Consider the following 16,430-nt stretch of genomic DNA (forward strand, 5'->3'; position numbering starts at 1 on the left):
AGAGTAAAACAATGAAAGCTTCATATCAACATTTTGTGGTAGTTTCTTCAATTTCCATTTTCCCTTTATTTAATAATGTAGAATGTTTAGCTGAATACATGGGTGCCCAGCCAAAGATTACATTTTCTGTGTTCTCTTGCAGCTAAATGTGGCATATGACAAACTTCTGGCCAACTGAATGTAAGTGGAAGTGATATTTATAACTTCCAAGCTGTGCCCTTAAAAGGGATTTCCCCTTCCCAATTGACTTCTGCATGGAATTGATAGCAGAGGTGAGACCTGTCATACTGGACTTTGAAATGTAAAATGCATACTGGATGGCAGAGAAACAAAGTCAAACCACACATCAACTCACGATTGCTTGCCCAGACTTGTTCATAACAGAAATATACTTCTATCTTGTTTAAGCCTCTGTATCTGGGGTTCACATTGTTGTCACTGCCTAACCTGTAGCAAGTAATAAACATTCTTTGAGCTGTTCTAAAAACAAAGCCCCAATACCAATACTTACCAATCCTGTGAAGTTAGGACAGTATTCAACAGAGTAAAGTTTAATTTCAACCTGCCTCTGCTAGTTTGTTCCAACATATCTGAACAGTATTTGAGCTTCAATGCCCAGAGTCATTAATGGCACAAGCTCAAATCTAGAGTAAATTGCCACTTATGGAGCTAATATTTACCCAATAATCCGCTGCTTCTCTCAACTGGGAGGCACAATTCTACATCATACCTGAAGCTGAGGTCTCAAGAAGATATATTATGTAATCTGCCTTCCAGGCAAAAAACAGCATCACCAATAAACTTCTAATTATCCATACAACCCACTTACCATCTCCTGATTGATTGATGAGCCAAAGTCCATGAAAACAACCTCCCCTTATCCAAAGGAGACAAGATCAAGTTCTAAGCTAGCAGAGAACAAAATCATATACTTTATTCAAAGGCAAATCCTAGCTGTGTGGGAGTCTAATAAATCATCATTGAATACAGAAGGGATTCAGCTGAAACCTGTGCAGTCTCAGATGTACAGCCAACACTGCAGCACTGTGCATCAAGCCTTTGCAGGTTTACTGCTCTAAATATATCAAGTCCACCTGGGAAGGCCATCACCCATGGTGCCTTGCAGTCTCTGAGGCCCTACTACATGAAATGTCCTGGTCCATAATCACAGTGATTTCACTAAGCACACTTTCCATTCATTCTTTCCCTGACTATCAAGCTCAAGAGATCAAAAAACTGCAGAGAAGCAGGTGAAGGATCAGTGGAATTTCATAGCAAAAACATCACTGCTGGCACACGGATCAAAGGGGGAAGATTGGTGCGTTCTGGGAAATAACGCACCCCTTCAGTTAAATGACCTGAAGTCTGGGAAGATGAGAGTCAAGTGGGTGCATTTCCTCCAAAATGGGCCATATGTAGGCATTTATTTAGGCAGCAAGATCTTTGGGCTATAAAGTAGTGACATTAAGACTAATAAAGTTGAGAGGAAAGGGGCCGTGACATGACTGAAATCATTTAAAGAACAAATGTTTATTGAGCATTTCAAGTCAGACAGAGAGAATGCCACATGACAAGACAGAGTCTCTGTTCTCACGGTCTAGTGTGGAAGACAAACCAACAAGCCATTTTAGTAGTGTGCTCAGTGCCAGAAGGAAACAGTGTGATAAGAAAAATAGGAGGGGACTCAGATCTAGTTTGGCAAGTGGGGAACAGGACAGCTCTTCCTAAAAGATGCTATAGGTAAATGGAGGTCAGAAATATGTTGATGGCCCATCAACACGTTGCTACACTTACAGAATGGGGATGGCATCTTCCTATGAAGGTATCCCTGTGAAATGGGGCTGATAGTTGCCTATTTAATGCGAGTAAAAGATGGCTCATATAACCAAAGATTTACTCTGTTGCCAAATCCGTATGGACAATAGAAGAGGTTATTACATAAATTTTAGAAGAAAGGCAGAATATTAGTCTTAAAAAGAAAATAGAAGCTCATGGGTAGTTAATTTGCATCATTTGGAAAGTCTAGACTCCTCGAGGGAGTTTGGAATCATCTAGTATCAGTTCTGTCACCATCAGGAATATGCCTAAATCAGTCTATGTGGTTGTGAATTGTCATCATTATTCAGTAGACTCAAATACAGCAGGCAGGTTGCCTCTGTCCACTTCTATGACCAATGATAATCTCTGTGGAGTTGCTTGGCTTCCTCCTTGGCTTGTCTTTTCTTTGGAAAATGAGAATGTTGGATGAGAACAATGATTTTCAAAAACTTTTTGTTACTACAATCCACAGTAAAAATAGTCATTTTACATGCTGACCTGATAAAATATCCATCTTTATTAATTTCAGTGCATTTGCTATTTTTCTATTTCATTCTAATACATTTCTTTTAAGAAAATTGCTGGTAGATCCACTAAGCTAATTTCATGTCTCATAGTTTGTAACTTACAGTCTGAACAATTCCAGACTAGATCATCCCTGAGGGGCCTTCCTACCCCAATTATGGAAATCATCCTCATTATCACCTAATATCTACCACACAGGGGCTGTCTCCTATGATCCTTAAAGCAGTAGTATAACACGGACAGAGGAGATTATGAGATTCATCACAGATCCCGCAGCCAGAGCATGACAGAGCTGGTACCAGAACCCAGAGAACACACAATAGCAGCAATGCTTGCCCTGGTTGGCACCTCTTCTCTCAGAGAATTCCACCTCCTGACCACCCTCTGTCATACAGCTGCAACTTAAATGCCACTCCTAATCTGTCGAAATGAGATGCAAATCTAGTGAACACATTCCAAGAATTTAATGTTAATTTTTATATTAATGCCCTTGCTGGATCTTTCAGGCACTACCCCATGCCAAACACAGGTGGATGAAACTCATTCCCTGGCCTGGAAGGGCTCTCCTTCTAACAGAAAAAAATCCACCCACAGACCTGAACACTAAGCATGGCACTGAAGACTCTTTCAAAACTGCACTTCCATTTTGCTTCCTCAGTAATAAGCTCATTGTTCGATTTAACCTCAGCACTATCTTCCCATCTGGCTGATGGAAAGTACCAAGGCTCAAGCCTTCCATGGAGACTCTCTGAGCACTGGAGACAAACAGAACAGCCAGAGGGTGGCACTCCAGTGGGAAGAGAAGGGCACTCACAGCACCTTCCAGGAAGTACTCCCTCTGTTGCTCCCCTTCTGTCCCTAAAGGGTAAGTGAATAGGGGATGCCAACAGGCTGTCAGCCTCCTTCTACATACCCTTCTCATTCTAGACAAGCATCAGCTGACTTCAGGAATATATAAAAGACGTTGTTTAACATCATGGAAAGGTCAGGTCACTAGATTTATGGATAACACCTGTATTAGTCTGTTCTCATACTGCTGTGAAGAAATACCCAAGACTGGGTAATTGATAAGGAAAGAGGTTTGATCGACTCACAGTTCCACATGGCCGGAAAGGTCTCAATAAACTTACAATCCTGGCGGAAGGTACCTCTTCACAGGGTGGTAGGAGAGAGAATGAGTGCCAGCAGGGGAAATGTGCCAGGCACTTATAAAACCATCAGATCTCAGGAGAACTCACTCATTATCACGAGAACAGCATGGGGGAAACCACCCCTGAGATTCAATTACCTCCTACAGGGTTCCTTCAACAACACGTGGGGATTATGGGGATTACAATTCAAGTTGAGATTTGGATGGAGACACAGCCAAACCATATCAACAGCTTATTTATAGTACTTGGGAGAAAAAAATTTACATCAGAAGCAAACGACAGGGGCAAGAGTGATTTCAGGGGACCAAAACCTAAGTTTTAAAGAAAGACTTAAAGATCTTCCTTCATTTTCTTAACTACTCACAAAGCAATAAGTGCTGGTTAGTAACATGCCAGTACTTCTAAGGCAATTATTTTCACAATGATTGGAACCTGTAGTGGAAATTTATTGTTTTGCTTTCCACATCCATTCCTCCTCTTTCTGCTGACAGTATCCATATTTACTGTGAGGATCTATATTCCCTTTATTCCAAGCCAGATGGTGTGGGTGGCCCTACCTTAAACCCTATTTTAACTCCAGGGGTGGGCTCTGACTGGCTTTAATTACTGGTGATTGGTTTTGGTTGGGGACTGGGAAGAGAGTCTAATCAGAGTCAATAAGGCAGAAGGATTCGCTTTCTGAGGCGTCAGAGAAAGAGTCTTTTCTCTTCCACAAGAGCTACCAGAAAAGAGTATCTTTCTATTCCTGGATGATGTGGAGTGAGAACAGGAGATGGAGGACTGTGGCAATAACGAGGTGAGAGACTTCACTGGATAGAGCTTGAGGATGAAGCTGACCTTGCAGAGGCAGAGTAGAGAGCCAGAGAGAATCTGCATCTTGAGCAATGCCATCTGGGCTTCTGGTTCAAGCCCTGCCTGCAACCCTTCCTCTAGATTCTTTAAAGGAGCCTTTGTGGGCTTAAGCCAGTTTGTATTTTCTAATGCTTACTAGCGAAGTAATTCAAGGTGATAACAAATACCTTGAACACTTTGGAAAGTGGTAGTGTCCAAAAAATTTAAGGTTTCTTTTGGAAAGAGCAGGAGTCCAATGTGATAGAGGTTGATTTTTTTTTTTTTTCCTTAGCTGCTTCTATTAATTCTGCAGGAAACAATCACAATACTTCACATTATATAGTTGCTCCTACTTCTCAAAAACATATTTTCCACACAGATTTCCTCACCTGAATTTCACAATCCAGAATCAGAGCAATTATAAAACATTTTTTATTTTGCAGTAATTGTTATTCAGCACTTTATACAGTTTAAAATATGATTTCAAGTTCAGTGATTCATTTTATTGTCACAATAACCAAATGAGATAGAAATGTTGAGTCTATCATATCTATTTTAGGCTGGAGAAAGTTGAGCCTCAGATAAGTTCAATGAGATGTGTGAGTTAATTTGAGGAGGTAGGGGAAGACAGGACTTAAATCTCAGTCTCTTGCTTCTATTTCTCTCACCCAATCCTCTAAACCAAATATACTAAACTCTATTCCCAGAAACAAATACAAAAGGGCTAGCGGTGGGTTCAACTTGACCAAAGCATTGGAAATCTGGATTCCAGTGGCAGAGCCAGAACTAACTAGCTGGTGACCTTGGGCAAGTTTCCTTTGTCTTTTTTTGTAAAAGAAGAGGTTTAAACTAGGATCTCTAATGCTCCTGCAAGCTCTAAAATTTCTGTAAGTCTAGAGTTTTCCGTCCTTTCTCTGAAATTAATTTTTTTCCCAGAATAATAATCACAACCTTATTTATTCTCCCACTGGGTACCAGGCACTGTGCTAAGGTACCCCCATTTTCTACTCCCTTTTTCTCTTTAGATCTCACGACATTCCTGAGACAATTATATCTCTTTTACAGATAAGGAAACCTGGACTCATGTAGGTTAAATGAACTGCCCCAGACCAGCAAAATTAGTAAGCATTAAGCGGAGAGCTGACCGCAGGTCAGACTGACCGCGAGGATCTAAACCTGGTCTATGTTGTTATTGCAGAAGAAATCAGGCTCCCTGCATTACTGGTCGCCTCTCTCCGCGCATAAAAGGGAGAGGAGGGACAAGAAAGCCAAACCAAGTCACAACAAGCCCCTGCAAGGCAAAAACAGAAAAACCGCTGGAAGGGCTCCCAGGAGGATCCTTTCCAGGTCCAGGGGGCGGGGCGCAATTTTCCGGCAGCCACGGGACCGCAACGCGGGCAGTCCTGCCCTCGGGCCCATTACCTTGTTGAGATGAGGGTTCCTGGTGACATCGTATCCGCGCTTCTTCAGGGGCACAGGGCGCGCCGGGCCGGGCTTGGAGTGGCAGCCTTGGGCGGGCGTGGAGGGTGCCCAGCGCGGGAGGGCGCCGCAGGCCCGGCCCGGCCAGGGAGCCAGCCGCGTGCCTGTCCCCAGCGCGGCGCCCATGGTCCTTGTGCAGACCTGGCACGGGAGATAAAGCAAGGTCAGGGCCTCCTTCCAGCTAGCCAGGACCCACGCGCGCTGCGGGGCACCGGGCCTGATCCGGGGACGCCCCTTCTGGGAGAGGGCAGGGGCTCCCAAAGGGTTAAAGGCTCCAGCCCCCGCCACTCCTCGGCTGCCACCTGGTCGGCTCCGTGCGGTGCGCCAGGCCTAGCCAAGAGCCAGACAAAGCGAAACCAAGCCCTGGAAGCAGATCCGGTGCGGGTGACAGCCGGCGCCACCCCCGCCCCCATCCCTGTGAAAAAGAGGCGACTGCGCGGCGAGGGGTCCCCGAACCCTCACTCCCGCGTGGTGGCTTGCCTGGGTTCCCTCCTTCCCTGGCCCACCTGCGCTGCTCTGGGAGCTGAGGTCTACGCGGTCCCGCTGCGGAGCAGGCGGTTAGTCCGCTCCCGCCAATGGGTGGACCGCGCTGGCTGCCGCGAGCTCGCGGAGCTGGTGCGTTCCTGAAAGAGCGGTCCTACAACCTTTGTTCTCAGTGCGTGGCTTCCCCTGAGGACGCGCGTGGGGCGCCTCAGCACTGCGTGCACGTGGTTGTCCCCAGTGACAAGCAGCAGCTCAGAAGGCCCGCCTGAGACTCTCCATCTTGGCAAGACTAAATGCACAGAGGGGGATTTGCGTTTGCGTTTAGGGGTCAGCATACCCTCGCACTCTCCCAACATTGGGGGAAGGGCGTGCCTTCAGGATTTGGAGTCGAAATCCTCAGGCATTCGGTGCTCAGAGCTGCCTTGTGCTGTCCGATACAATGATATAATAGCCATTCGCCACGTGTGGCTATGCAAATGTAAATAAATTAAATAGAATAAAATTTAACATTCCAGTTCTGCAGTCACACGAGCCACATTTCAAGTTCAAGAGCCACTTGTATGCAGATACAGAACATTTCTGTTTTTGCAGATACTTCTATTGAGCATCGTTGATATAGGAGCCACAGTTACTAAGAGGACTCCTGAGGACCCCATGGAGCTTGCCATGGGTTATTGGGGCCAGACAGGGATCTTGGGGTCCATCTAGCCCCAAACTTAATTTTATACTTTCTCCACACAGTAGTCAGGAAATTCCTTTTAAAGCAAACACTTTGTTGTGTGTGGAATAAAATCCAAACTTTCGGGACCTGCAAGATCTCCCATAAGCTGGCTCCTGCCAACTTCTTCAAACTTACCCTACTCTACTCTTCCCTTCTCACTGATCTCTGGCGATACTTCCTCCTCCCTGTGTCTCCACCCCACTCGGTTCCCTCCCACTGCAGGGCCTTTGCACTTGCTCTTGCCTCTCCTTGGAAGGCTCATCCTCCAGCCTTCTGAACCACTGCTTCATTCCCACCTCTCAGTTCTCCACTAAGTTGTCAACTCGAAGGCCTTTCCTCTATTCCATCCAATGTCAGCCTGCACTAGGAACTACAGAGTGAAGGGGTTTTTCTCTTTAGAGAACTTAACAGTCAGTAGTGCACTTGTTTTTCTGATTGTTTACTGTCTCCTGTCTAGAATGTAAGCTTCATGAGGTGAGGCTCTTTGCCTGTGAACCTGTGTGTCCTCACTGCCGAGCTCACTGCCTGGTATGTGGTTGCACTATAAATAGTTGTTGGGTGAACTGAGGGAAGTGACAGCCACTTTCATAAGGATCGTGAACCCTGAGACTTACTGACAGACAGGTGGCACGGTGCTCTGCTGATGCCCCTTCAAAGCTCCCCGTGCCAGCATTAGCCCCGTTGTAAGTACCCAGCAGACATCATGGCACATAATGTGCTAAGGACTGCTCCTGCTTGAGTTCAGGATTCCCTCATCCCTTCAGGAATAATTGTCTCCTGCAGTCTCTCCCCTCCCTGTGTAATATCCAATTTTCAACTTGAATGATCTACATAAAATAGTTCTTTCCAAAACAGAATTACCATTACCTGGTAGGAAATAAGAATGGGGCAAAAATACAGTTTTCCAGGCCCCATCCATGAAGATTCTCATCCAGTAGGGTTTACATCCCTGAAGTCAGGTTTACTCTTGGACTGTATATTTACATAAGCTTATAAATGATTTTTTCTGCCTTAAACCAGTTTGTGTCAGATGTGTGATTGTGTGCAACCAATAGTATTAACTAAATCCTTTCAACACTATTTTTATACTGGCACTTATTCCCACCAGTCAAATAACATCTTTGGGGGGCAGAGATCATGTGTGTTCCCACCTTTGGTATCTAGTGCACACAAATAATTGGAAGCTGATTGTTGAACCAGTTTGCCTTTGCTGAATACAATGACCTTTCCCTCCCCTGGAGGGTATTTAATAGGTAACTTTAGTAATCTGAAACCAGGATGTAAACAACAAAGGTTTCCAAACAAGCAAATATAATTTTTATAGCATCAATTCACTAAAGCTTGTACAGTTTACATATAAAAGGCTCTCACATGTCCTCACCTGTGGCCTATATTCTCTTAACCCAGGCATAATTCCACAACGTTGTTTTTTGTGTGTGTGTGTGTGTGTGTGTGTGTGTGTGTGTTTGGTGACAGGAAAGGAAAGGTTCAAGGCAGGTCCACCAGGAACAGTGACAGAAGGCAGTAGCGAGAGGAGGTGGCTTCTCAGTTTCATAGAGTTGTCCAGGGACCCACGTTTTCTCTTTTGCTGCTGGGCTCTTCTTTAGGTGTTGCTTGCATCTATACAGCACTAATATCAGGTTAGCATCCCAGCCATGGAAAGGGGGAACAAGGAAACAGAGGGAAAGCAAATCTATTTTTTTTTAAAATTGAGACAGGGTCTCACTGTGTTATTTAGGCTGGTCTTGAACTCCTGGGCTCAAGCAATCCTCCTGCCTCGGCCTCCCAAAGTGCTGGGATTACAGGCGTGAACCTCCGTGCCTGGCCAAAGCAATTCTATTTTATGGAAGTGACATGAAAGTTGTATATAGTTCTTCTACTCACATTCCATTGGTAAAAACTAAGTCACACATTCACATCAACTACAGGGAGGGCCGGAAAATATTGTTTGTAGTAGGAAAGGCATGTATGTGCTCTACTAATGCTCAGTGGGGAGTCTATTACTAAAAGGAAGAAGAGGAGAATGGTTCCTAGGGACCACTAACTAGAAGTCTAAATATAATACTCATTTTCTGTTGAAGTGCTTAGCCCGTAGTGGGTGCTCAGAAACTGTGAGCTGTTATTATTGGCACGTGTGGTTTCCATCTCTGCTTTCGTGGCAACTTCCTTACTTTTAGAGCTGAATATAGGATTTCAGAGACCAGGTTCAGAAACATGGAAACACTCCAGAACTTTTTCCAACTCCATACAACTCTGACTTCCTTAGCCAGCCAGGAAGTTGGCTTGTGATCTGGTAATCTGGTCCAGCACTCTACAGAACTAATGGGTCTCCATAATTTGTCTTGGCCTCTCTCCCTTCATATCCCATTTACTGACTTCTGCCATCGTTGTAATGATGCTTCTTGGGATGGCAGAGAAGGAATCGCATTCCATCCCCTCCAGCCAATGATTCTACATTCCAGGTATAGTTAATACTTTTGCTTTTCCATTGTGATTACAGATTTAAATATCTACTTGTTTCCCTACTAGATTGTGAATTCCTTGAGGACTAGAACCACCATTTATAATTCTTTGCAGCTCCAGTACCTGGAAAAGTGCCTGGCACTGAGAGTTAACTCAGTTTGTTGAATTAAATATAATTATGGTTCAAATTTGTGCATAACCTTCCAAGAAGTGGAATTGAAACTAAATTTGGTACATTGTTAAAAGGGCACAAAGTGGCTTCAAGTTAGATTTTTAACTCAGTCAGCTATCTTAAAACAAGATCTCTTATCTTCTAAAAGCAGATAATGACCTTACACGTGGATTTTAAAAAGGAGGTGAATATAAAATTCATTATTTTTCAGTTAATCCCATTGCTTCACAAACTTACTCATAACATTCTACACAACACTTAATGTTCATGATTGCCCCAAATAACTCTTTAAATTCATGTTGCTGCTAGTAATATTTGTAAACACTTCAACTCTATTATTATTATTATTATTTGCATCAAAGGAGAATTATGGGGATCATTTATTTCTTCCTAGTCTGCATACTCATCACTTTGCTCACGTGTCCTGAACTCTGGGCCTTTGCTTAGCAGTTTCCTCTGCTTCCAGCATCTGCCAGTTGAAGCCCTGTCTGTCCTTTACAATTCCACTCAAACACTACCTCCTCCAACGAGCCTCCCCAGAGTCCCAACCAGCAGCTTACCCTCCCTCCTAGATGCCCACAAACTCTGCTATTTGTATCTCTCCTATTTACTTTTATTGCACTTTTGAAAATCTCTCCTATTGTGCAAAAAGGCTCATAAAGGTGAACAGCTTTAAATCCAGATGGTCAGGACTCCACCAGTGAGTGACTTTGAGCATTTTATGTGACCTCTTTAAGCCTCACCATCCTCATGGATAAAACTGAGATCCTAACATCACTTCTCACGTTGTTTTTTGCAGGATTTATTTATTTAAAATGCATTATAATACACACTTACCACCTACATGCCGGGCACTGTTCTAAGCACTTTATAAATGCTAAGTCATTTACCCTCATGAGTTATTATGCCATTGTGCTCAGCTCCAGATCTACCTTTTTCTACTCTGGCTTATAGCTGAAGCTTGGGGCCTGCAAACCAGTTCTTTGGCAGCAGGGTTCCTGTTGATTTCTGCCAATAGGGGGTACTAGAGGGAGACTGAGTGCGGGAGAGAGGAAATTTTCTCCTTTCTGTTGGCTTGCTGTTGGCTCCTTGCAGCATCCCCCCAGTAACAGCCATTTACCTGGCATCAGCCATAGGGCCCAGCCTCCAGCCCCCAGCCCCCTTTCACAGGCTTCCCAGGCTTCTGCAGACTTAGCAGCAAGTCTTTTTCACTTCAGGTCCAGATTCTGATGGTCCAACCACTTCCCTTTGTTCCTCCAGCCCTGGGGATGGAAACTGCGTCCTCAGGTTACCACCTGTGATTGCCTCAGCACTCCTTTTCTTCTCTTCCAGCCCTCCAGCACCTGGGAAACCAGTTCTTTATATCAACTTCCTCTTGTTGAGATATACTTTGTGTGGTTCTGTCTCCTCAACTGGACCCATCTGTTATAGATCAGTACCATTATTATCCTCATTTTACAAATAAACAAAATCCAGGAAAGTTAAATAACTCACCTGAAGTGGGCTGGGATTTAAACCCGGGCTCAGGTGCCATGGTAGTCCCAGGACACTAGGGGCTCGTGTTTGTAAAGTGCTTGGTCAGGCCTGCTGCATGGCCAGCACTCAATGAACAGTGGTTGTCTGATCTCTAATCATCATCCTCATCACCACTCTTCAGCCTTTCATCCTACCCAACACCTAGGACAGGGTGTGTGCAATCAATGCCTACTAAATTGAGTCTGATTACCTAAATATGGGAGGACTGTGGCATAGAAGGGGCTTGAGTTAGAAAAGGGCATGGAGGAGACAATGGGGCCGCGAAGCTTCTACATCCTGTCCTTCTGACTCTTCCTTTGGAGTTGTTTCCAAGGTAACTGATTCTCCCTCTCTTCTTGACCCTCTCCCCACCTCCCTGCCATGCTTTCCCTGTCCTACGCTTTGGCGTCTTCTGTTTTTCTATTTATTAAGTAAGAATAAACAATTCTCCGACATTCTGAAAATATCAAAAGCAAAAACAAAAAGGCCATTTTGTTGGGTAGCAGAAAATATGTTTCTTATTTATCTGTTGCATTACATTCTATTTCCCTATTCTTCCATTGCATTGTCATAATTTTTAATACCCAATTTTAATAAGAAAATATTTTTTAAATATACCACATTCCTAATGGAGGTGGTCCACGGGGTTCAGTTATCCCTGCAGAGTGTTATCACAAAATCACCTTGAATTGTTTGTTTATAAACTAGTTCAGGCTTCTGTTCAAGTCGTGGTTGCACCAAACATAATTGCTTCCAGAGAGAAGGATACAATAGACTGCATTACCCCTCAGACCCCCTGACTGATTCTCATTTAGTCTGAAGCTAACTCTTAAGGCCCACTTATGTTCCTAGCCTGGCCAGCTCTTATTTTCGTGGCTGCTTTAGTCACAATTTACAATCCATTTTAGACATGCCCCCCACTTCTACTGCGTTGTAGAAGTTCCAAGAAGGAAATATTATCCTCAATCAGAGTGACCAGGGAGAGAACTAGTAACCAGTACTTTTGGTGTATTTTCCAGGCCTCCACATTTCCCAGAAGTTATTTTAAAAAATCTATTTTCTGTCCCTCTTGAAACACTCTATTCAAGAACTCAGTCCTCTGATAGCCACCGACCATTTCTTCATTATGCCCTGGGTTCCTTGGCCGCCTCCTGCCTCACACAAAAGTTAGACAAAAAGGCAACTGTTAGAAAAAGGCAAGATGCAGAAACAGAAAGCCATGGCAGCAGCTGCTGAGCTAAGCAGCTGATAAGGGGGAACAAATTTGTGCCCTTAGTGTTTGTTTGAAGGTCAGGGCGGTGGCCCAGCAGGATAGGGGTAGAGCTTTTTGTTCATGGTGTGATTTGCCTGTCTGGCCCATTCAGCATCCCCTGGACAAGATGACCCCTGCCACCAGCTTCACTAGCTCTTCCATGGGCTCCAAGCTTGTTAAGCTGTAATGAGCATATCCTTGAGTTTCCTAATTAACTTTGCAATAGTCCTGACACACTTCCATAATGGGAAACAAAAATATTAATAGTTTTCCTTGTTGACAGTCATTTCTTGGTGAGACAAAAATCATCGGTAATCTGGAGGAATCCTGGGGTTCTTACTAGGATTTATTTTTGATTTAAGTGTTTTCAAACTGTGTTTTCTATGTGTATAATTGGTGAGATAAAGACAGGCTGTTCCCATTGTATTTGGGTTCTCTTCATCTCTTTATCACCTCAATTGGTTTTTGTTTTCCATTCTCACAGATTTAGCCACTTGACTCCCCCTCTCAGTCTGCATTTAGCCTCCCATCCCTTGGCCTGATTCACTGAGGATTCCCCCAAAGAGATGCAGTTTGTTTCCTTTGCGTATTCACAGGTTTTGAGCTTCAGCTTGTGTAGTTTGTTATTGTAATGGATGTTATCTGTGTCATCAGGCAGCCCACAGAGCAGGCATTCACTCAGCTGTGGAACGGAGCAAAGATTTTGACCACAAAGCTAATGTTTTTCCCTCCAGGTCATACCAATTGTTCACCAGAGGCACCTTATTTTCAGGGATACTTGTGCTTCTAAGAGCAGGTGGGTTTAGTTCTCCTTAGCTTGAATTTTGGGTTTAGTATCAAATCTAAAAGACTGACTCACTAAGGCTAAAAAGCAGAGACTGATTAAGCAGCATACAGGTGATACGGAGTGGAGAGAGATCTTTTTACTTTTCAGGCATTGTAATTAGCTACACACTTTATTTACTAATTTATTTGTGTTTTTTACAGGCTTGACACTGCTGTTGCAAAGCAGATTTTGAGATCTGAGCTCCAGCAGCATGTTATTTAACATTTGATTTGCACAAGGCTATAAACCAAGGTTGCCATTTAAGGTTGTCGGCTCAGATTTTTTCCAGTATAATTTTCATGTTCTGGCCAGGCAAGGTGGCTCACACTTGTAATCCCAGCACTTTGGGAGGCCAAGACAGGTGGATCACTTAAGTTCAGGAGTTTGAGACCAGCCTGGGCAAAACCCCATCTCTACAAAAAATACGTCTGCAGTCCCAGCTATTCAGGAGGCTGAGGTGGGAGGATCCCTTGAGCCTGGGAGACAGAGGTTGCAGGTACCAAGATCGCACCACCACACTGAAGCCTGGGTGACAGAGTGAGACTCTGTCTCAAAACAAACAAATAAATAATTTTATGTTCTTTGTATAGTAGCTAGGAGCTTTCTCTTTAAAGTCAGATACATCTGGGTCTAGATCCCAACTGTGCCACTCACTAGCTGTGTGATCCTGGGAGATTTACTTGATTTCTCTGAAGCTTAATTTTCTTATCTATAAAATGAAGATAACAATAATAGTGTTTAGTTCATAAGGTGGTTGTGAGGATTAAGTGCCTGGCACATAGCAGATCTTTAGTAAATATTAAATATTACTATTGCAATACCTCTTCTGTATTCCCACAAAACAGTTCCGGACTTGTAATAATTGCTGAATAAACATTGATTAAAATGCACGTAAGTGAATTTTCAAAGGCCCAGGCTTCAAAGGCTTAATGTGAAATCTCTCTAAGGCAGGTTAATGCCCAGAGGTAGAGGTTGAATATTCAGAGTTTCCTTATATTTAAATTATCACAATGCATGTGGTTTAGACACACACACACAGAGGTTTAGCTACAATGTCAGGCTCTATTAAAATGGAAGCCAGGTGAAGGTCCCCTGGGCCCCACTCATCTCACGTTGCAGGTAGGTTTACTTGCACTACTGGCCTTTATTAGTTCTACCTCTACCACCTATCAAATACCAGGACCTCAGCTCACCCCAATTTTGTGCATATCTGGGAGTCCCCCTAAGAGATAGGCAAGTTTTCTACATAATGTGAGCTACAGGTGTAGCTCCTCTGCTCCCCTTTGGCTCACCCCAATTTTGTGCATATCTGGGAGTCCACCTAGCAGATAGGCAAGTTTTCTATATAATCTGAGCTACAGGTGTAGCTCCTCTGCTCCCTTTTTGCTCACTGGGGCTGTGGTCACCTCTTTCAGCCCCCAGCACTGCTGGAACTCAGCTCAGATTCCCACTTATGTCCCTGGTTACCGTAACTTCTGCAGCCCTCTGGATAGCTGCTTCCCAGCTGGTGCTGCTTGAAACTCTGCTGTTTCTGTAATACCTCTCTCTGCATTTCTGTGGTTCCTCACTCTTTCTCTCCTGATGTTGCAGGGTAAGATAGAGAGAAAAGTCAAGAACTCCTTGAAACATGGTCCCTTTAGATTTACTACCCTCTCAGAAGAGGGCAGATCCCCAGCAGAACGGCATGGGCCTCTACAGATTCCATTGTTACATCTTTTTCTTATCGGAGCACACGATGGTCCTGGGGAAAGACCAGACCAAAGTGGATTCCAGGACAACTTCATACCACATTGTGAACTTCTGCTTTCTCCAGGACCTGCTTCTAATGCTAGCCTATCCTGCAAACATTTTTTGCTTACTATGTTTTTTTCTGGAGAAGAGATATTCTCCATCTCTGCATTCAAGCTTCAGTAGGCCCATCAGGTTTGGAAGACATACATGTCGGTCAATTGTAACGAGGCTCAAGTTCCTCTTCAAAAGGCTCCAAGGCTCCCTGTAAATTTAACGATGTACCCAGATGGCTCCGTAGACATCCCTGACTACCCTGACACATTTAAGATGTTTGTCTGCTCCGGGCACATGGCAGACCTCTGGAGGAAGCTGTGTAATTCAGAAGATATCCATCCAAATTCAGAAGATATCCATCTGAGATACTCTGCCTCATATCTTTAAAAACATTTCATTTAACAAGATGTATGTGACAGAGATGAGGAGAGGAATGGAGTTTCTTCACAAATCAGAAGTATTGAATTTGAGCTTTCTGAAATTCCTGCTAATTACAGGGTATATGAAATTACATAATTCTAAAGTTGGAAGGGATCTAGGTTTTATAATATATCAGTGATGCTGCCAAGAATAGCGACTTTGCTCCCTGAGAGGTTTTCCAGAGGCAGGGAGGCTCAGCAAGCCAGCAGTGGAGGGATACCTAATGAAATGGGGGAAAACCCCTTCCTTTCAGGAACAAAACCATTAAAAAAGGATGATTGCACTTGGCAGCCATATTTTTACCCTCTTATTTTTCAGCTTTTATCAAGCCTCATGTTAAAAAAAGACATGTTCTCCTTTATAAGAAAAGTGTGAGAGACGATTGATAAACAGCCCATATTCTGAGCACTAGAGCTATCATAAAGAGAAAGTTCATGGCAATTAATAGATTCTAAGAATTTTTTTATCTAATCACAAGAACTGACAAGCTCTAGCCAAGCCAAGAAGATAAAAATCTTAGAGAAAATAAGAAAGGATTAAAAATAAATGAGAATAAGTAGAAAAGCTATCAAATTGAAACAGTATGTTTGCATTGTAAAATCTTGCTTACTATTCTATATAGAGAGTACGACAGGATATTGAATGGGATTTTTCTTATTATCTCAGGATTTCAGCTAAAGCTCCAACCTAAGGTCAATAGGTGGTGCCCCACATTCTATAAAGAAACCAAGGAGACACCAGACATGGCCTCCCGTACTTTAAGGAGTAGCCAAAGGGATCCTCCAACTCTCACCCCCACCACCCTATGAGTAGAAGGCTGGACCCTATGGCTGAAGAGAGTGTGTAGACAAAGAATGAAGCCTCCAAGGGGGTCACACATGGAGATGAGGTCTGCTGTAAGAGTGCACCTGGTGTCTCAGTCTCTGGCTCGAGGCTTAGCGAGCTGCCCAATTTGGGAGGGCCACCAGGGTGGACTGCCATGAGGCAGC

General features: G+C 43.8%; 2 protein-coding genes across 3 annotated transcripts in view; one reads left to right on the forward strand and one right to left on the reverse strand.

The window, feature by feature from the left end:
* ME3 (malic enzyme 3) overlaps nucleotides 1-16,430 on the reverse strand; it is a 1,085,505-nt gene that overhangs the window by 217,645 nt on the left and 851,430 nt on the right. The window contains exons 2-3 of the mRNA XM_050755844.1: nucleotides 6,311-6,356; nucleotides 5,748-5,945 (exon numbers count right to left, since the gene is read on the reverse strand). Of these exons, the coding sequence (XP_050611801.1) occupies nucleotides 5,748-5,930 (183 nt within the window). The 5' untranslated portion in view covers nucleotides 5,931-5,945; nucleotides 6,311-6,356. The remainder of the gene's footprint in view (nucleotides 1-5,747; nucleotides 5,946-6,310; nucleotides 6,357-16,430) is intronic.
* Nucleotides 14,980-16,430, forward strand: part of PRSS23 (serine protease 23) — a 124,018-nt gene continuing 122,567 nt past the window's right edge. For both annotated transcript variants that reach the window (XM_050755872.1, XM_050755874.1), the window contains exon 1: nucleotides 14,980-14,983. The gene's annotated coding sequence lies outside the window, so the exon portion shown is untranslated. The remainder of the gene's footprint in view (nucleotides 14,984-16,430) is intronic.

Source organism: Macaca thibetana, chromosome 14 (assembly GCF_024542745.1).
Source record: "Macaca thibetana thibetana isolate TM-01 chromosome 14, ASM2454274v1, whole genome shotgun sequence".
Classification (NCBI taxonomy): Eukaryota; Metazoa; Chordata; class Mammalia; order Primates; family Cercopithecidae; genus Macaca; species Macaca thibetana.